We start from the raw sequence: 21,545 nt of genomic DNA, 5'->3' as shown, positions 1-21,545 counted from the left end.
CACTGCGCATGCTTGAGATTGGCATTTTTTTCCCAATTAAAGAAAAGACTCCTTCTATGCATGCCCAATCTCAGACATGCGCAGAAGGAGCAGCCAGGAGCCTCCCAGTATGCGTGACGTAGGTACCCCGGGAGGCTCGGAGCTCCCATTCAGTCTTGATTGCTGTGGTGATCAAGACAAAGGGGAGGTGCTTCCCCTTTTTTATAAAAAAAAAAAAGAAAAAAGAAAAAGGGTGCTGCATTTTAAACGGAATTTTTACTTTATATAAAAAGGGTTGTCTACCTTACACTTGGGTGTTCCTACTCTTCCTCTCTATGGAATGAAATAAACCCAAAAAGAGTTATTAAAATTTGGTACAATGTGGCCAGAAACCATTACACAGATTTAGAGCAAGAAAATATATTAGGGGTGGATGCTATTGTGTACTCTCTTACTTAATAAATAAACAGCAAAAACATTTGAATTGTACATAATCAATTTTATTTTTTAAGAAAAAAAAAATATTCCAAATGCAAATCAAATATTTCCAGTACAAATTCTGCACCTACACTGATAAATGCAAGAGATGTGGATCCAATCTGTTCATTTTATCCATGATTTTAAAAGGCAAATTAATTCAGCAGTTAACTCCCAACTCTTGGACTGTTAAGAGATTATTTTGCTGGATCAGGGACACACAAGTAGTCGATTTGGGATGGTGGATATAAAGGTAACTGTACCAAAGATGCATGTATGCTTTACAACCTGACAGGATTATAAAAAAAATTGTTAAAAAACAAAATGTCTGGTCTTTCTATTGAGTTTCAGTTTCCATCTGTGCATCCTGAGATTCTTCAGCCAGTTTCTCATCATCTAAAAGTAAAAACAAATCGAAAAGATTTTCACTCGTTGAAATGCATATTTCCTAAAGTAAATAGCATAAGCATCTTGTAGGGATCAGTTACGCTTTACTATTGGTTTGCCCAATAGAAAGCCATTGATTTTATCTGTTTAGCGATCAACTGTTGCTTCATATAGATCAGTAATTTAGGTAGCATGACTGAACTACTAAATTATCTACAGTGTAACTCAGGCCTAACAAGGAGGTTATCACCCAGAGGTAAATCTCTCAGAAGCAAGAGTAGCTTAGCTCAAAATATGAAAGTTGGAGAATCAGGAAGACAAAAAGTAATCTACAATTTTTGAAAGGCTTTAAGTAACTGCAGCACACATACTGCACCAATAAGTTGTAGAACAGTTTAGTCTGTCAGCACCATGGCTGTCACAGCTTCTGTATCACATGGAATTACAGATCCACTGGAAATAACTATATACATATATTGACTGGGAGCGGTAACTCATAATAGCTGAACATATAACAGTTGACTATAGACAGATTGGTGAACGATGATTGGTTGGAATGGTATAATGCACTCTCTGGTTGCTCTTTACCTTACAAATAAAGCTCATATATGTAAATCTCTGACACAAATATCAGGAGAACTTACTTTCTAGAGTTTGCTGGAGTTCATGAATGGTGCTGAGGAGGACGTGGAACTGTTTTCTTCTCAACTCCAGCTAAAGATGAAGACAAACATTGATTAGTACATTTCCAAACACCATCAAAAAACCTTAAACAAAATCTGGATGATAATTTAATTCTAAAATGGGCCTGAATTGTTTGTCTTATCAGGCCTATTAAATAAAGACGTGCATAAATAACACAAACACTACAAATGAAATTTGAATATGAAAGCATATCAACACAATAATCTTCTTGTTGTTCTTGTTTTTAAACTATTTTGAACTCTTCAAGGGTAAATGTCATTAATTGCTGAAAAACATAGTTTAGTTAAAATGGAACTAAAGTTCCACTTTTCAAAATGTTCGATCAGACAGGTCATTATTGCAGAAAGGGACAGGCGATACATGGAACTGTCAAATGTAATACAGAGATGGGAACACAGTGTATTCTCTAGATAATTTACAGAAGTATTTTACAGAAAATGATTCTCACCTTATCTTCAACACTTTCCTTGGTGTGAGACAGCTGCTTCAACTCCTTGTCCAATGCTTCTAGTTGCCTAAAATGTCACATACATTACAATCAAGATTAACTTCATTATCTGCTCAAAAATATGTAACCTATTTTACACTATGAAAAACTAAGGTATGTTTATAGAGAAGCAATAGAGAAATAGAGAATGTCTACAACACAGAGTCTCAGTCCACATACTGTAGTATAAGCTTTTGATTTTGTTGCTTTCTATCATTACCAACCGGAAAAGAATTGGAAAAATCTACTTATTTTAATGGATGTGACACGTCCAGAGGTCTAAAGCCAGGGGACCTCAAGAACTATAAAAAAAAGTCAGAAAGTGATTCATCTGACTGACTGCTACCACAAATGTAAAATCTTCTTTAAGCAACATAACCCTTCAATAAAAAGTTTTCTTCTAAGTGTTTGTGATAACAGGTGTAAACACTGCCTTTAAATGCAAAATTAAAAGTGCATTGGAATAAAAGGGGCAGCAAAAGGCCTTGTCTGTAAACTAACCTCAAAATGACCTGCTTTGATCAAGGAAATAAAGCAAAGCAGGTCAAAACAAAGCTTTGCAGCCGACATCAACACCACACCATTGATGTAAATAAATCTGCTAGCCAGTGTCTGATATGTGTTTAAAATGCAGGTCACATACCAACACAATGCCCGACTAGCTCTCAAATTCACTTGAGAAAATGATGATATAAAATAGTGCAATAATAACAGACAGCTAAGAAATACATAGAAGTAAGGACAGCTAAGAAATACATACTTTAATGTATCATGGCGATCTGGGTGATTCTGTATCACTTTGGCTAACGCATCATACTCTGTGAAGAAAAAAAAAATATATCAAGCAGTTGGAAAAGCTACAAAACCAACCTAAAATAATAAATTTAGTAACATGCATAACTATTAGAATCTTTGCAGGGTCTGAATACCAACTTTACTGTTATAGCTGAACTGAAACAGAGCAATACACAGTTAAAATATATAAAATATGAACTGCTCACCCACAAATACATACACTCAATCTTGTGCTCTATTAGCCTCTGCAAAGCAAGTCAGTGATCCTACTTCTATTATCTAAAGTATATATAGCATGCCCACCAACCAGTCCCAAGTCACAATAGGGAGGTAATTACTCTTCTCTATCCGGTCAACAAGTTCCCAGTGCCAGAATAATAGCAGCTCTTTGCTAGGCAAAAAAGCTCAAAATATTGCAATGTAATCATTAACAATTCTGCACAGCACCCAGCCATGCATATTGTTCCTGTAACATAGAAAATTTATCTTACCAAAAAAAAACAAATGTCATACCTTGACGATTCTTTCGGATTCGCTTGGCCTGTAAAATCTGTTTCTTGCATTCACCGATTTTTTCATGTGCTGCTGCAATACTACTCTCTGTAAGAAAAGAAAAAAAAATCAGTGAAAATTAAAATAAATAAAAATCAATGAATTAATAAAAGCTAAGTGCTGAATAAAAAGTGAAAATGATGGACAAGTCACTCACCTTACATGACAGCTTTGTCTAAGTTTGATTGACTCAAACCCTGCAAGAATGCCCTGCTGCATAGTGTTAAGGAAATATTTTGCAAGATTTGGGATACTGAGCTCTCCAGGAAAGTTCAATAATGCCTGGGGAAGACACTGAAACATACAGAAAGGTCTTCTTCTGGATTTCAGATCTTAGCAGTCTTGACTAGCCAGGCCAGGGTGATGCAACTCAGGAATACCTGGGCATCATACACAGTGTACATTGAGAATAAGATTGGGAACAGGAAAGTATGTTTATTTTATTACAGAAGGATCATCCCCTGCCCCCTCTTTAATAAAAAAAAAAACCTGCCTGTTCACATTTTCTAAAACTGCTATAGGACTGCACAATTATCGAAAATTAGGACTAAATGTTTAGTTTGATATGTGAGCCTAGTAAGGTTTTTTTTTTTTTTTTTTCCCAAGTAAGTATATATATTTAAGAAAAATAGGAATTTCTGAGTACAAAAAAAGATGATGAAAAGACTGGTGTTGAAACAAGGGGGGGGGGGGGTATGAGATATAAACCAGTGGGGAGTACAATACCTCTTTTCTCTCAGTGTTCCTTGCTTTAGGACTTCCTATTATCCTGATGAGAAAAGGAGAGCATATATGCTGCTGGGCATTTTGGGGAACCTGTTCCTTGGTTCTGTCATACTTGGAACCCCTGACCATCAGCTTTTGTAGTACACCTATTACGCAGTTCTAAGACTTTATTAAGCTTGAGTAAATTTGACCCATTTGCACTTCAATTTTGACCCATAACACAACTGAGCATTAGTCACAAATGACAGTAAATGGCCTTACCTATATCACTATAGATCTTCTCATAGTTCTCCATTTCTCGTAGGTTCATGTCATGCACAAGGAGAGTTTTTCCCATAGAGAATGAGCACTGAGACAAACTGCTCAACATCCGCTGGTACTGAGTGTATCTGGCAAATAATGGAAAAATTTGAAAATATGAAATATGATATTATAAATAAGTGAATGTAGTCAATGTCTCTCACTACTTTATTTTTAATATTACACAGTATTTATATAGCACCAACATATTGCGCAGTGCTGTACAGAGTCCATAGTCATTTCACTCGCTGTCCCTCTAAGGAGCTCACAATCTAATGTCCCTACCATAGTCATATCATTACCCCAGTCTAAGGTCAGTTTTGGGCAGCAGCCAAATAACCTAACTGTATGGTTTTGGTATGTTGGAGGAAACGAGTCCTGGAAGAAAAACCACACAAATACGGGGAGAACATGGAAACTCCATGCAGATAGTGTCCTGGCTGACATTCGAATGTGGGGCCAGAGTGCTAACCACTGAGCCACCATGCTGCACTATTTAGGTTCTTGTGTCCCACCAAATATATCTCTACATAAAAGCAGTGAATGAATTGCAATTGCATAATGTGAATATGAGAACTGCAAAACAAAATAATGATTTTCCATGGATTTATTTTTTGCTTATGAAGTGTATTTGAACTATGGTCACTGTTCTCCCCAGACCCTTTTAGGTTGGTGCACCATCCGTCACGTTATAGTAACCACCTGGCTATGAAAATTTGAGTCACAATAAAGGTGCTGTGGGCATTCTTCCCACCCAACCTAAATATTTTGGGGGAGAGAAATTTCTGGAGAGAATACTGTATAATGAAATGTTCCCAATAGTATGAAAGTTCCAGTACACCGCTTCATATCCTTACCCATCCTCCTGAGATCCAGAGTTACACCATTTTATAAAACTTTTCACCATCAGATTGATTCTTCTGTCATCGCCGGCTCCATCCCCATCAATCAAAAGACGCTTACGAATAACTTCATCTGTAAAAATAATTTAAAAAAAAAAGATAAAAAAAGATTAGTTACGTTATCATAAACATAATGTTTACCCTTGTAGGGCTTCTCTACTGTTTGAACCCATTTTCGCTAATAAAACACAGAACGCATATTTTCATTGGTTGGATGCACTGTCATCCATTTTTAATGGCATTGCCAAATGATGAGCAGCGTGGGGTACATGCTCTGCCAGAAATTGTACATTACCTTTTTGATGTTGTACACAGGCCATTACAGTGAATGGGCTTCATTTGCTGAAATAACCACTTGCAAATAACTTCACAAGTATTCCCAAACGCCTGATATAGCCCAGTGGCTACTGTGTGTTACCTGTATGGGAAGGTTATCGGTCAGCACACAGGAGAGGTAAATGCTCTGTTTTTTTACCGCTAGTGTGAACTTACCCTTAAAGTGGAACTAAAGCACCACTGTAAAATCTGGTGTTCTGGGGTCTAATAGAGATTTTTCTCACTTTGGAGAAACTACTTAGTTCCTGTTGCATTTTGCTGGGCAAAGCATTTTGGATGGAATAGGAAGGGAATCTTTCAGACTTGCAGTTGACAACAGTAGTCTACCGCAGGCTCAGTCACTGTGTTGCAAAGTATCATGGTGCAGTTCCTGAAAACTACAAGTTGCTTCTGGCTGCATAGTTGTTTTTCCCCATCTGGAGAAAGAACGACAATGCAACCCTAAATTAAAACTAAAGTTACACTTTTAAAGTGGAACTAAACTGGAGAGAAAAAAAAAAAATCACACTTACCTTTAATTCCACAGATTGCTCGATCCCTCCGGAGATTATCACACAGTATTCAGTGCTCAACCCAGAAATTTTTTTGAGCCGGGTGGGAAGAAATTGTAGGCAGATGGCAGCACCTGTATTGTGACCAAACTCTTTAGTAACCACCCAAAAACAGCTGGGTAGTTACTGAAAAGCGCCGGGTGGTGCACCCGGCTAAAGAAGAACACTGGTATTTATATAGTGCCAACATATTGTGCAGGGCTATACAAAGTCCAGAGTCATGTCACTAACTGTCCCTCAGAGGGACTCACAATCTAATGTCCCTACTATAGTCATATGTCATTAATACAGTCTAGGGAGGAAGCAAATTAACCTGTTTTCGGAATGTGTGAGGAACCCAGAGTACCCAGAGAAAATGGACACGGGGAGAACCTGCAAACTCCATGCGGATAGTGTCCTGGCCGAGATTCAAACCTGTCCCAGGTTGCCTTTGCAGCGCTTTCCTAGCGCTGCAAAGGCAAGAGATGTCCTCGAATGGGTCCTGCGCTAGCCTAAAATCATCCTACATCTTGGCTCTACTATCTTCTGGCTTCATCACTCCAATTTTTCACTGAGCATGTGCAATGTAGCCTGCTATAAAGGGGGACAAAAAGATTGCTGGTCTCACCGCGCAAGCATGAGATGGTTAATTTTGGAAACACAGAAAGGGAGGAATTTTTTTTTTTAATACAAAAAAAAGATTTTTTAAGAGTTGTCTACTTTTTTATGTAAAAATTTGGGTGATAAGTTCGCTTTAAAGAGGAAGTAAACTCAAAAGTGCCCAAAACAGAAAAAAAAAAATATACTTACCTTCAATCTCGCAGAGCAGTCGATCGGTCCGGCGGTGTCTTCCATCAGGTCCCAACGTTGTCCTGGAATCCGTCTCTGAGCCGTGCACTGGGCGCTGCCATCTTCACCTCTTCTTCCTATGTCACACGACGCAGGCGCAAGATTGGGTAGTTTGAAAAAAAAAAAAAAACTTGCTGATCTCTCTGTGCATGCGTGAAATCGGCATTTTTTTTTCCTTTTCATGTAAAGGCTCCTTTCTGCACTTGCCCAAGATGCTCAGGCATGTGCAGAAGGAGCACCCAAGAGCCTCCTGGGATACGTGACGCAGGTATACCAGGAGGCTCTACGCGGTACTCTTTTTTAAAAATAAAAAAGGTGTTGCACCTAAGAAAAAAAAAACAAACAGATTTTTTACCTTACATAAAAAGGTTGTCTTTCCTTTTATGTAAATTGAAATTTCGGAGTTTAGGTACACTTTAAGTTTGTATGATCAGAGAGGTCATTATTACAGAAAAGGTCAGGCAATGCTCCCTTCTGCGTCTTACCTGGCTGATCGCTTCTGCTGAAAAGCTGTGCAGCGCAAGCTTTGGTTGCAATAGAAACCTGGCAATCCCGGCTTCTTTTTAATGTGCCGGGGATAAATAAATTCTTGTGTGGAAGGTATGTGGCCAAATATCATCTGCAGAAGGAAGAGGAGAAGGAAGATGGTGGCACCCACGTTGATATGCAGATAGGTGAATCACGCTGATTTAGTTCTGCTGCGTGCTAACGTGTTGACCTGTGGTGCGCTTTGCAGCCCCCGCATGTGTAGCAGCGCTTTGCTAAGTCTGAAAGGAACCTTTGCTGCTTGTTTTGTCCCGGTTCGATAGAATTACCAAGAGCGAAAATAGAAGGAATCTAAAATCCTAGTGTTACCCCCGGTTAATATGATAGGAGCACAATAGGGCTGAAATGCACCTCTTGATTTGATGTGTCGCTGCACGGCACAGTGATGCGCATTACATGCGTCATTGCATTATATCACCGCTTGTTCTGAATGCACAATCAACATGCAGCACAACATAACATAAATCTAATATAAAGCAAGAGAGGCCATAATAATGGAAACACTATTTATGGGTGGCTCAGGAACCAAATATATAATAACAAAGTGTTCAGAAATGTAAATTTAAAATGCAGGAAGCTGTAAAATAAAAGTTATAAGAATACAAATCCCTGATTGATACACAATGCCTGCCATGCACCGGGCCTGGGCTGCTTTGCCGCCATTACTCATTACATTGAAGGAAATAAATATCGGTTTATTAATATTCAGGTAAATATTCATTCCGAGTCAGAGAAACACCGAGGCCTACAAGCCTGGGCTAGCCGTCCCCTCACGGCCGGGATAGCACAGGCCGCGCCAGTCTCGAAACTTCGAGCCCAGGCCGAGGGCTAACTCAAGCCCGAGGCTGCGCGGCCTGTCCGGTGACCGCTGTGTAGTCTCATGGGCGGGGGGCAGCCATTGGGAGGAGCGGGGCCTTTACTTACCGTCGGTGACGGCTCCCATGTCGGCGGGTAGTGAGGTCAGACTCCCACAATGCAGCAGCCGGGGACAAGTATGGAGGCCGCACACACCGGGCCGAGCTCTCTATAGGCTCCAGGTGAGTGTGACACCGGCGGAGAGGGGGAGGAGGTAACACGCCGCCCCGGGAGATGTTTACAGGGGCTTCCCACACACCGGGGGGCCTAGCGAGGGGATGTGCGGCCTGCGAGGAATGCTGGGACTTGTAGTGCTAGAGGGCCGCAGGCTGCTGGGGTCATCAGAGGCCAATGTATAGAGCTGCCCCATGCTGGCTCTAGTAGTTCCCTCAATGCTGGGAGGGTGCCCACCGTGCTCATGTTTATACGTACAAAACCCTGCACCACCCACTTACATTGTATATAATATGCTGTGACTTGTAGTTCCCCCAGGGGTGCAGGGTGCCCACCATGTCCTGGTATCTCCTACACTGCACCACCCACATAGATCTGTATGTTGTCCTGCTACTTGTACTCCCCCCACATAATCCTATTTATACATACTCTGCACTACACATGTTTATCTATATAATATACTGGGACTTATAGTTCCCCCAATGCTGGAGGGGTGCAGGGTGCCCACCATGACCATATCCTGGCATCCCCTACACTGCACTACCCACATATATGTACATTTTGTCCTAGGAGTTCCCATGGTTGTGGAGGTTTGTAAGATTCGCACCATAGTCCTGTTCATACTCAAAATGACCCATATTTATCATGCTGGCACTAGTAGTTCCTCCATTGCTGAAGGGGGTGCCCATCATGGTCATGTTTATGTATACAATACACTGTACCATCCATATAAATCCTCCATGCTGGTACTAATATATCTTATACTGCAGGCCGGGTTCTGGATGCCCACTGCTGTCATGTTTATACATACAATGCCCGCATTTATCTATACACTATGCTGGTACTAGTAGTTCTTCATCTGCGGGAGGAGTGCCTACCATGGCCATGTCCTGGAATACCCTACACTGCATTACCTGCATATATCTACATATTGCCCTTGTACTAGTACTTTCCCCTAGTCTGGAACTTTGCAGGGTGCCCACATGGTCTTGTCGATAAATAGCCTCCACAACCAACATGTATCTTTATATTATGCTGGTTCTAGTAGAGTAGTTCCTCCATTGCTAATGGATTGCAGGGTGCCCACCATAGCCCTGTGTATATATATATATATATATATATATATATATATATATATATATATATTACACTGCACCATCAATATTAATCCATCATGCTGGCACTAGTAGCTCCATACTGCAGGAGGGGTGCCCACCATGATCCTGTCCTTACACGCTCTTTACTACCTACATTTATCTACTTTTCACACTGGTACCAAGAGCTCAATGTATTCTAGAGGTGTGCAGGGTGCCCACCATGTTTATATCCCTGCATACCCTACACTTTAATACCCGCATTAACCTATATATTATGCTGGTATTAGTAGTTGTCCACAGTTCTAGAGGGGGGCAGGTGCCCAGCATGGTCGTGTTCATCTCTACTTTGTATTGCCCGCATTTATCTCTTTATTATGCTGGTATTTGTTACTCCTGTACTGCTTGAGGGTGGCAAGATGCTTAACCTGGGTCATTGTCTATAGATACTCTACTGCAGGAACGGTGCCCACAATTGTCATGTCCATAGATTCTCTGTTTATCTTTACATGACACTGATCGTAGACATTTCCTCACTGCTGTGGATGAACACCACAGGCTGGCAGGATGCCTAACCTGGATCATTGTTTGTACACACTATCATATTTCTATTTATTTGCCCATTAAGCTTATTAGAATATAAAATATTGCAAGCCGTCCCAGACCTGAGCAGATTCACGTGATCCAAGTGATCACGAGGATACATCCTGATATAACAATATAGACCTTCTGAGACCAAATTTAATCACAGTAGAAGCCTTTGGTGGGGCATTTGGTTCTGTCTTACATGAGCTACATTCACTGGTGGGTACGTTCGGGCCTAGCAGGCTCATTGTTGGCATAATATCTTGTTATTTACCATCAGTGTGAATTTTAGGCACAGTTAGTGAAGCATAGTTGTGTTGAGATTGCACACCCACCTTTCTGTTCTCACGCCAAGCAGATGCCCTTAAATGAGAGTATGGTGGTGCTTAACCCTTACTTGCAATGCTAACTTTTCAACCCAACATTCATATTCCACAGAGAAGATAAATAGAGGTTGTCCTTCCACTGTTACAGGAGTGAATGGAGATGAAAATGTTGGGCACACAGCTCAGAAAGCTGCAAGATCCATGACCACTGTGCCCATCTGACACTTCTGATTACCACTACCATTGTGTCCTAAACATGAAAAACATTCCATCGCTGGCCTAATGCCAAGGAAAGTAAAATTCATTACAGATGGCAGATTCTTCAAATATCAGTTAGCTTGGGATGTCCGTAAATTTACAGTCATTCCCAGATCTGTCCACAGTTGGCCATATCGGGTGATATTCATCAAATGTCTTTGAGTACCTGTGATCTAATTAAATCTGAACTCCAGATAAACCACTAAACACACACATGAAATACATGGGAGGGAGCTCTGACACACCGCACAACCCAATTTGGCAGCCAGGGATATCCTGCTGTCCTTTTCTACCCTTCTCCAAAAAATAGGCCACGGGTTATTAACTTTCTCCTTTAGGCTAGATACACATGTGCAATAATTGTTGTTAGAAAACGAACGACTAACGACAGATCAATGATTATCCACAATTATTTTAAACAATCATATAGTGCACAATTCTGTACATGCTGTAACGATACGATCGTTCAAATTTAATCCACTAATAATGTACACACACTAGATATGATGGTTTGAACGATGCAGGAAGCAAGTGTACCGCAGAACCAAGCACGATCACTGAACGAGCGTCGTCCAATCAGATCCGCCGGTATGGTCGTTAATTTCCATGGTCATTCCTCGTTTGTCGTTGGCCTGTAGTTGTGCACTTTTTTGTTAACAATTATCAGACAATCGTTAGTTTGTTTCCTACAATATTTATTGCACGTGTGTAGCCTTGGTCATTTTGCTCTTTTTTTATCAGCATACTTATCGTTAGCACATGGGGACTGCAATACCACTCACTGGTTTCTCCATTTCAGATTGCTATATAATTATCAAACCCAGCGAATCTCTCACTGTCAGGCTTTCCAGATTCTTTCCCGGGCTCCTTTTACATCCCAAGCCACCATCTGCATCTTTTTGTGGGTTCTTCCTGATGTCTTCTAATTGTGCACTGCACATGCACGAGAATGGGTGACGTGTCTTCCAGCAGAGCCTCCCGGTATAAAGAAACGAGCACCAATCTCAGTTTGCCGATGCCAACGATCTTCAGATTGTGTACTTGTTCATATGCATTTGAGAAAAGTCCTTGATGATGCAGGGGCTGATCACTGGGATGTGCAGAAAGAGCACCCCGCAGTCCCCTGGGATATGTGACGTAGAAGCCCAGAAGGCTGTGGGTGTCCACTGCCTCAGCGGTACTGGACGTTGCAGTCAAAAAGTTTTTCTTTTTGATAGTGAAAATATACGAGCCCCCTCAGTGTTCTCCCCAGCCCCTTTTAGCCGGGTGCACCACCTGGCACTTTTCAGTATCCCACGACTGTCTTTGGGTGGTAACTAAAGAGTTGGGTCACAATACAGGGGCTGCCCCTCAACTTTTTTCCCACTCTTCTGAAAATAAAAAATATCAATGTTGGTTTTCAGGCTTTCATAACAGTATATAACATTTTTTTGTGAATGAACATTGAGTCCTCATTTGCATATTGTGTCATATGTAATTTATATTGTACTGTATGTTCCATTCTGCAGAGTCACAATACAGACGCAAGAACCACAAAACGAAGAGTTTAATCTGAAGCTATAACCAATAACTACATCCTCCAGTTGTAGGAATGCTTCCTTGAAAGGTATGTGGTCATTCATCAGAGCTCAATATATTTGCTTCCTAAACAATTGATAATTGATGTTCACTATCGAATAATAATCACCAATTAAAACAATATGTACTTCAATGGACATGATTCATTGAAGCTCCCATTAAAGACTGGAGATGATAGCCTATCATGGCTGACCTGGCTGATCCAGCCATTCATTTGCTATTAGATGACAAATGTTTTCAATCCTGGGCCAGATAAATTCCAGGTTTGCAGGTAACCAAGATTTTCCCATGATGTTTTCTATTTTCTCAAGTCTTTATTAAATCAGATCCAGTGTGTGTAGGTATGAATGGTGATTATGTGCAGTGTCTGTAAAATGGCTTCTTCCGAAGTACAGAACAGTGTACTGGTATGTACAGTGTAATGGGAGCGCAGAGGCTCTGGGGCATGCGCAGAAGGGGCATTTTTTCCACCAAGGGGGAAGAGATGCCAATGTCACACATGCACAGTGCGATTGGCTCTTTTTTTCACCCTTTAAAGTGGCTGCAAGAAGACCAAAAGAGAAGAAAGAAGATGGTGGCGCCCGGCGCTCTCGTTGCGCCGGGATGAAGAGGAATCCCAGGATGACGTGGGACCGGATCGCAAGATAGACCAGCGCCATTGAGGGATCTGCGGGATTAAAGGTAAGTGTATTTTTTTGTTGTTAGTTTGTTTCCGCTATAATTTTTTAATAATATTATTTTGGAAAGATTAGGGGATGAGTAAGGGCAAGCTCACACCTGACACTTACTTGAGATTATGCCAGCCGTTGAGAGGACAGCACAGCGGCACTGGTTCAAAAAGAACCAGCATCTGCACATTTGACAGCTGGCAGCAGGGAACGGTACTAGTCTGGCTCACTGTAGCCCCTAATAATTCCCTATAGGGGCCGCTTAATGTAGCGTCTCTCCATGCGGCTACATTTCCTGACGTGAGGAAGCGGTAACTGCTTACAAATGATTATATGGGCCTGATTTATTGAGGTTTCCAAGGCTGGAGAAGATACACTTTCATCAGTGAGGCTGGGTGATCCAGCAAACCTCGAATAGATTTCTTCAAAGTAATTTCCTACTTGCTAGCCTCCCTGGCGGTATTCTCGAGTGTGACTCGGGATTCATTTTTAGTACCAAAAGCGGAACCCCGAGCCACACTCGGGGTGGAATTGCAAGGGATTTTTTTAAGTCGTAGCTGGTCCCCACTTGCCTGCAGCATCCTCCAGCGGTGCCCACAACGACCTCCAGTGATGCTCGGCATCTGCGTCTCCAGCGTGTGAATGTTGGGGACGCAGATGCCACCCAGGCCGGGCAAGCGCGCGGTTGGGAGGTGGGGCCAGGCGGGAAGTTTAAAATAATAAATATTTTTTAATGTACCGCTTTGACATTTAAAAATACCTATTATTCAGACCACCAGGGAGGCTAGCAAATGTTTTGAATCCTGGACCAAATACATTTCAGGTTTGCTGGATCACTTAGCTTCATGATGAAAGTGTATGTTCTCCAGCCTTGGAGAACTTTAATAAATCAGGCCCTATGTCTATAGACATTCCCTGACCTGTATGGAAATAAAATTGCTGCTCACTTTTGAAAGTAAAAAGCAATTGGCGATTTTGTATTTTTATCCTTCAAGATAAACTAGCATTGAGATTATTACACTTCTCAATTCACCAACTTTCCATTTACATAAAAATTTTAATTAATTATTTTTTTTTTATAGAATGATGCTTTGGCTCTTTAGTTTTTCCTGGACATTTTAATGTATTTAGGAAATCTTTAATGAAATCAGGGCCAGACATCTGTTTGTGATACCTGTCTGTAAAGTCTTTCTTTCGTCAAGTCTCTCATTCACCTATGATTTTATGCTATGTAACTGACACAATGCTTTTCAGTCATACATGACAAAACTCTTTTGTTGTGTATATGTTGCTGTTCAGCACAGTTGTTTCACCTGCTAATTAGTGAAGAAAACCTAACCTATAGGAATGTAAATAGTGTCAGGTGCATGGCAGGGGATGTGAATTATGCAAGATTCCTCTCCTAGTCCAGAAAATGTATTGATAGGTCAAATATACATTGCTGGTACCAGTATCAGACAAGCAGCCTGATAACATTGGAAAAGGAAACCAACAGGAGCTACTTTCAACAAAGGTAACATTGGGGGATTACCAAAGCTACGCAGGGAGCAGGCATGCAACTTCCTAGAGTTCTATGTTAATAAAGTGGAGGGAGCAGGGGAAAGTGGAACCATATGGGTTGGATTGGCTTGGTTGGTAATGATTTTGGTGGCATAGCATCATGATAAAGGGATCAGACACAAGTAAAACTGATTCACTGTTTGTGCTGGGAACATGACACAGACTTTGAATGCAAGCTTATCGAGCAAGTAAGCTTCAAACAGGATTTAGAACCCCCTTTCTATCTAACAGCCCTTAGAACCCCATTTCTATCCCTATTAGAAAGTGTTGTTATACTGAGTATTGAGTGTTTGTTTAAACAAGCTGATAGCAGACTTCAACTGCTCTTTGGTGAGCTTTAACTTTAAAAAAAAAGTTTTAAAGTGGCCATATGCCTAAAGGCATGAATTAGATGTGACATTATGTTTGAATAAAAACCTCAAATAACATAAAACGTGGGGCATTTATTTGATCAACTAAAAATTGATTAGTAATGCTGCCCTTCATTTGATGGACATTTCGCTGCTAGTTATCACTAACAAACACCAGCCAAAAGAAACACCCCATTTACAGTAACAACACGGCTGTAATAGGGATTGATCCCATTGGCTGGCCATTGTTAAGGAACACTTCCAGCTGAATGCTAGCTCTGTTGGTTGATGGGTGCATGATGGTAACCAGGTGATTGATATTAAGGTGGTATTGATTGTTTTGTGGCCAAGTACCCGTCAATTAGGGTTGTGTTTCTCAACCAGGGTTCCCCCAGAGGTTGCTAGGGGTTCAGACTCACAGATCTTTTTGGCTATCTGTAAGGGTGGAATTCTTCCCACTGATCAGCAATGTAAGAGGCATTCTAATGCCATGTGGCATTGGTATAATGTGTACATAATACACTGATATACTGTGAGCTGTGGAATTTTGTAAGTATAGCAGGGGTTCCCCGAAGACCTGAAAGTTATGTCAAGGGTTTCCTCATGTTAAAAACATTGGAATAGGATATGGCCACCATAGCAGGAGACAGTAGAACTCCCAGTGTTCAACACTGGAGGCAAAGGATGCTGCAATAGCAGCAGCAAATTTTTGAAAACGCATGCTGAACACATTACAGCTGGAACAAAGAGTACTAATGACTTGAAATGTGGTAATAAACAGAAAACAGGACAGCTGGTAGAGGCTGGGAGCACCATGGCAAGGAGACAGCCATTTGCATAAAAAGGGCTGAAACTGTTTATTTACTTAAGGGGAGTTTGTGTCTCCAGCTTGGTGGAACTTATTCAAAACTTGAAAATGTGGTATAGAAACATATACAAGTAACCGGATACCATAGGAACAACTAATCCTCTCACCTCAGCAGTAAATCTGAATTTTTTGTAATGCTAATCGGGGAATGACAAGTTTACCACTCTGAAAGAATGGGACTCCAGACAATGACCACCTGTAGTGCTCTACCTGTCAAGCAAATTCCTAAATGCAAAGTTCATATAATACATTATAATAATAATAAATGAGACCGTTTTACCTGCAGCTGGGTTTGTTATTTTGTATAGCAATACTTCTGGTTGCATCCCTACACTGTCCAGCTAGATTGCCGGCACCTAAACCATTGGTGTCGCCTATGAAGTCTCCACATTGGAATTAACATTGTGATCAATGCCCAGTAAGCAGAGAGCGTCAGAGTAATCTTACTGATAAAATGTCTGTCAGGCCCACTATAACGACCATTGAATCCTATTAATAGGTTTATGCAACGGGACAAGATTGTATTAATTTTTCTCCACAATCTCGTATTGATGGTGGGAGAGTCAGAGAGCTGTGTAGTCTTCTCCAGCTCATCCCAAATATTCCAAATGGCATAAGGTCTGGACTCTGTGGTGGCCATTCTATGTTTTCTCATGTCCCTGAACCACTCACAATTTGAAAGGGATGAGTCCTGGCATTGCGATCTTGGAATATACCCGTGCCATCAGGGATTGTACGTGCCATCCTATAGGGGTGAATGCCCATTGCAGCACACATAGGCCTAACGGAGAACAATCTGAGTGCAGAGATTATAGCTGATTATTTGTTATTATTAATATTAATAATAAACAGTATTTATATTGCACCAACATATTACACAGCGCTGTACAAAAAAGAGGGGTTGCGAATGATCAACCGATACAAACAATTACACAGGAGGAGGAGAGGACCCTGCCCCAAAGAGCTTACTATCTAAGAGGTGGGTGATGTAGCTGATGGTGGAAAGAATATTTGTAAACATTGCTGGTGTTAGCCACCTGAAATGCGCAAAATACGTGAGAGGAGAGAGAGGACAGGACCAGAAGCTAAGCAGGGCAGTACTGTTTTTGCACAGTGCTGTTAATCTAACACAGTTTACCGTGCCTACAGGAGGAAAGAGCAAAGGTATGACCTCATCATTGTGCTGCTGCAATTAATATTATTATTATTATTATTATTATTATTAATAATAATAAATGGGATTTATATAGTGCCAACATATTACGCAGTGCTGTACATTAGTGAGGCTGCAAATGACAGAGGGATACAGATGGAGACACAGGAGCAGGAGAGGACCCTGCCAAGAAGAGCTTACAATCTAGGAGGTGAGGGAAGTAACACCCAATAGGAGGGGTAGTGGTGGGAAGTAGTGACGGTTTAGGAGACAAAAGACGGGTAGGCAAGTTTTAAAAAATGGGTTTTGAGTGCACTTTTAAATGAGCAGAAAATAGGAGCAAGCTGAATAAGAATAAGACCATTCCAGAGAGTTGGGGCAGCTCCAGAAAAGTCTTGGAGCCATGAGTGTGATGAGGTTATGAGTGAGGAAGTCATTAGTAGGTCATTGGAGGAGCGAAGAGAGCGCATTGTAATTGCCTGCATTTTATTCTGTGACCAAGCTGTATTGCTTAGCGGTATTTGTGTAAAGTGAGGTCACCCACCAATGTTTTATCGGAACCACAAGTCTGGATGAACAGATAGAACAAAATCCTTTGGTAGGTTCACCTATTTGTTGCCTGGAGTTCAGCTTTAAGTGGGCTTAAAAAAAAAAAAAAAAAAAAAGGACTTCATGCATTTATTCTAAAGGCCCCTAATAGCTGATATTTGCCTTTCCTAGATGCTCATCACTCGGATCGGTCACGTACGTGAGCTGAGAAATCATGTCACGTTGTCACCGATCAGGCAGTCGTCATATAATTGTTCTGTTTTTTGCTTCGGGATCTGGGTAGAGTAGACCATTGTGTCGAAATGAAGTTGCTTGGCAACGGCGGCTTTGCATAAAAAAACAGATTTAATTCTGTTTTAAAGATGTACGATGGTGCTTGGCGGCTCCGCGCTTCCCTAGGAGGTGCAGTAACCCTATATACAAATATTCGCTGGGCTATTCGCCTTATCGGAGAGCGACGAGCCAATAGGTTGCTGGAAATAAGATGGTAATACATAAATGGGTGTCAATCACGCGTGTTACATGCAAAATATTATTCCTAAATAACAATGCGGGGTGCAGGGGGTCATCTGCAACAACAAGCACAGCAAAGGAAATGTTTGAGGGAATGTCAGATTCCCTGATTTATAAATGGAGCCCAGAGATTAAACTAACATGGGCAGCAATGGGCAGATTTTGGATGATCTAACTCAAGCTAAAGGACAAAACAATATAAATAAAGCAACATAAGGGAGGTAAAAAGGCATTCAGTTGTTGCCTATTCTAAATATTTAAAGCTGAACTCTAGACAAAAATTATTATATAGTTATATTTTCATATAAAGAAAGTTATTTTTACTCTGTCTTGTCAAAAAAAGTTGCACACTCTGATTAATCATTGGACCGCCTTTAGCTTTGATTTTGGCATGTATTCCCCATATCATTTCAATATACAATGTTGCAACATTTATTTCTGTCTGGAGTTGTATTGATTTTTGGCCAGGATGGTGATGGGCGAGACAGACAGATATGTAAAGTCTTCTCCAGCACATCCCAAAAATTCTCAAAGGGGTTTAGGTGTGGATTCTGTGGTGGCCAAATCATGTGTGACAATGATTTCTCATGCTCCCTGAACCACTCTTTCACAATTTGAACCAGATAGATCCTGGTATGTTCATCTTTAAATTTGCTATCCATTGATGCTATCCATTGATGGACTTCTGCACCCCCCAGACACCCCACATCATACCACTGCCCCCTGCATGTACCCCACATCATACCGCTGCACCCCACATCATGCCTTTGCTCCCCTGCAGGCACCCCACATACCGCTGTCCCCTGCAAACCTGCAGGTACCCCACATCATATCTCCGACCCCACAGGCTTTGGGACTTTTCTTGGCTGTGTAGTGTGTGTGTGTGTGTGAGTGTGTAATATATATATATATATATATATATATATATATATATATATATATATGTGTGATAAAATTTATTATCAGTTGATAATCAATTGTACAGATTGGTTTAAATGAACACTAACTACCCAGCAATGGGTAACAGCTCTGAGATGAGTAGTTGGTGGGCCCTAATCCCATAGAATACAGGAACACATTAATTATTATTATTATACAGTATTTATATAGCACTGACATATAACACAGCCCTGTACAAAGTCCATAGTCATGTCACTAGCTGTCCCTCAAAGGAGCTCACAATCTAATGTCCATACCATAGTCATATGTCTTTATTACAGTCCATGGTCAATTTTTTGGGGGGAAGCTAACTAACCTAACTGAATGTTTTGGAAATCATGATTCCCATCTTGTTTCCCTTCTTTATCCATAATGAATGATTACATAACAAAACATGCCCATATTAGGTTTGATTGCTAATATTATATCTATTCTTATCTATTCTATTCGGTTCTAATTTCCAATGTTTATTGCTTTGGTTATATGTATGATGTGCTACTTGATTTGGTACAATCCACCCCCAGAGGTAAATGAGTTTATGATACACAATCTATCTATACTTTATATATAATGATATGTATTACATTCACTCACCTACATTCTGTGTGTACATATAATCTATTTATTATCCATGCAGACTCTAGATTATCAATATTATTATTATTATTATAAATAAACAGGATTTATGTAGTGCCAACATATTACGCAGCTCTGTACATTAAATAAGGGTTGCAAATGACAAACAGAGACACAGGAGGAGGAGAGGACCCTGCCCGAAGAGCTTACAATCTAGGAGGTGGGGGAGGTATCACACCATAGGAGGGGAAATATGTAGTTGGGGGAAGTAGTGACCGTTTCAAAAGACAGAAGAAGATGGGTAGGCAAGTTTGGAAAAAATGGGTTTTTAGTGCTCTTTTTAATGAGCAGAAATGCCCCAAAGAACTTACAATCTAGGAGATATCTTATATAATGATGGAGGTGATGTGTCAGCTGCTATAGAAGGATCATTCTGCCTCGTATGTAATGCTCAGGGTGGATAATGTAATATTTTTATATCTGCAATTGTCTGTGTGAGTGTGTATGACGTTTGTGCGATGGCAGCAGCACTGCACGGTTCTCCTCCTCTCCTATGTGTGTGAATAATACAAGTCTATGAACATGGAAAATCAATGTGAATATAAAGTAATGACGTAGAAACGTCTCCTGCTTCACTGCCATCCCTATATCGTCATAGAAAATCTATAGACGCTGTGTATAAAGGAAACAAATGAGTTAAAATGTGTAAAGTATTAATGAAGTGTGCTGATACTGATATAACATGCAGAGTATTACCATGAATCCGTGGATGTATGTATGGTGAATATGTGTGTGTATGTTGTATGATTGGCTTGGTGTATATATGATATACAATGTGTTATTATTATATGGATGTCAGATTACTATGAATGTATGGATTTTACAGATTATGTGAATCCTTTAGATTTAGAGACGTCAGATGGTATGAAATGAATTTACCCCCATATCTGTCCTGACATTATACCTACACATTACTACCAGACCTCAGAGAAATCTAGACGGTAGTGAGTCTGCGTGTGATAAATGCAAACACACACACTATGGGGGGGGGGCTATTTAAAAAGCAGTGAATCTGACATTCACTGAAACCTGATAGTAAATAAATCATGAACTTGGAAAATTCTCCACCACTTGGGGTCCTAAAAAACAAACATAGGGACCAGTTCACCATCCTTGGGGGACGACTGTGGCTTGTGTTCATTGGGGGGCAGGAATAATTGCCCCCAAAAATATAATAGGGAAAACGTAGTGCAAGGAATAGTTTCCCCATCTTGGCATTAAAGGGGTGAATAGTTCCCCGTTGTTGGCATCAGTGGGAGGAATAGTGCTTTGTCACTGGTATGTGTGAAGTAATGTACCCCATAGCTGCCATTAATGGGAGAATGTTCCTTCATCATTGGTGCTAGGGGGGACTGGTGATGTGTGTTGGCATACGTGGAAGGAAAATGCCCCATGTTGACCTCATTTGCAGACGTTGTGCCCCATGGTTGGTGTCAGGTGTAGGAATGTTGCCCAATGGGTTGGTTACATGCAGGCAACGGGGACACAGTTTAGGAGCCACAGCTGTAGACAGTTGAGGAATGTACAGATGTATCTATATAATGTATGGGAGGGTGACGTGTTTGTGATGTGTAGATGATATGTATGGTGACATGTACATATGATATGTATGTTGTGCATCGCATAGTAATGTGTAGATTATATTACAGCGGGGTGACATATAAATGATGTGTATGTTGTGAAGATGATGTTTTTGGTGTGGTGAGCTGTGTCTGTGGTGTGTATGTTGTATAGTGACGTGTGTACAGTGTTTAAATCATATGTATGGTGGGGTGACATATATAAATGTGTATGCTGTGTAGAGAATGTGTGGTGTGCGCTTCTATGACATATGTGTATGTTTGGCATGTATACGATGGCAGTTCTGT

The 21,545-nt window shown here is 40.7% G+C and overlaps 2 protein-coding genes across 2 annotated transcripts in view; one reads left to right on the top strand and one right to left on the bottom strand.

Annotated features, from left to right (window-relative positions):
• Nucleotides 1-457: 457 nt before the first annotated feature.
• On the bottom strand, nt 458-8,718 carry THOC7 (THO complex subunit 7). Its single transcript, XM_072420818.1, has 8 exons — nt 8,496-8,718; nt 5,266-5,383; nt 4,370-4,497; nt 3,344-3,430; nt 2,796-2,853; nt 1,997-2,063; nt 1,488-1,557; nt 458-852 (listed from the first exon to the last, which is right to left on the bottom strand). Exons 1-8 carry the CDS (start codon nt 8,512-8,514, stop codon nt 794-796), a joined length of 606 nt encoding a protein of 201 aa, XP_072276919.1. The 5' UTR covers nt 8,515-8,718; the 3' UTR covers nt 458-793.
• The window catches only part of ATXN7 (ataxin 7), a 63,196-nt gene continuing 49,998 nt past the window's right edge, over nt 8,348-21,545 (top strand). Inside the window, exons 1-2 of the mRNA XM_072420817.1 lie at nt 8,348-8,608; nt 12,372-12,469. The gene's annotated coding sequence lies outside the window, so the exon portion shown is untranslated. The remainder of the gene's footprint in view (nt 8,609-12,371; nt 12,470-21,545) is intronic.

The sequence above is a fragment of the Pyxicephalus adspersus genome, chromosome 8, assembly GCF_032062135.1.
Source record: "Pyxicephalus adspersus chromosome 8, UCB_Pads_2.0, whole genome shotgun sequence".
NCBI classification, from domain to species: Eukaryota; Metazoa; Chordata; class Amphibia; order Anura; family Pyxicephalidae; genus Pyxicephalus; species Pyxicephalus adspersus.
This window is presented reverse-complemented; position numbering and strand designations above follow the sequence as displayed.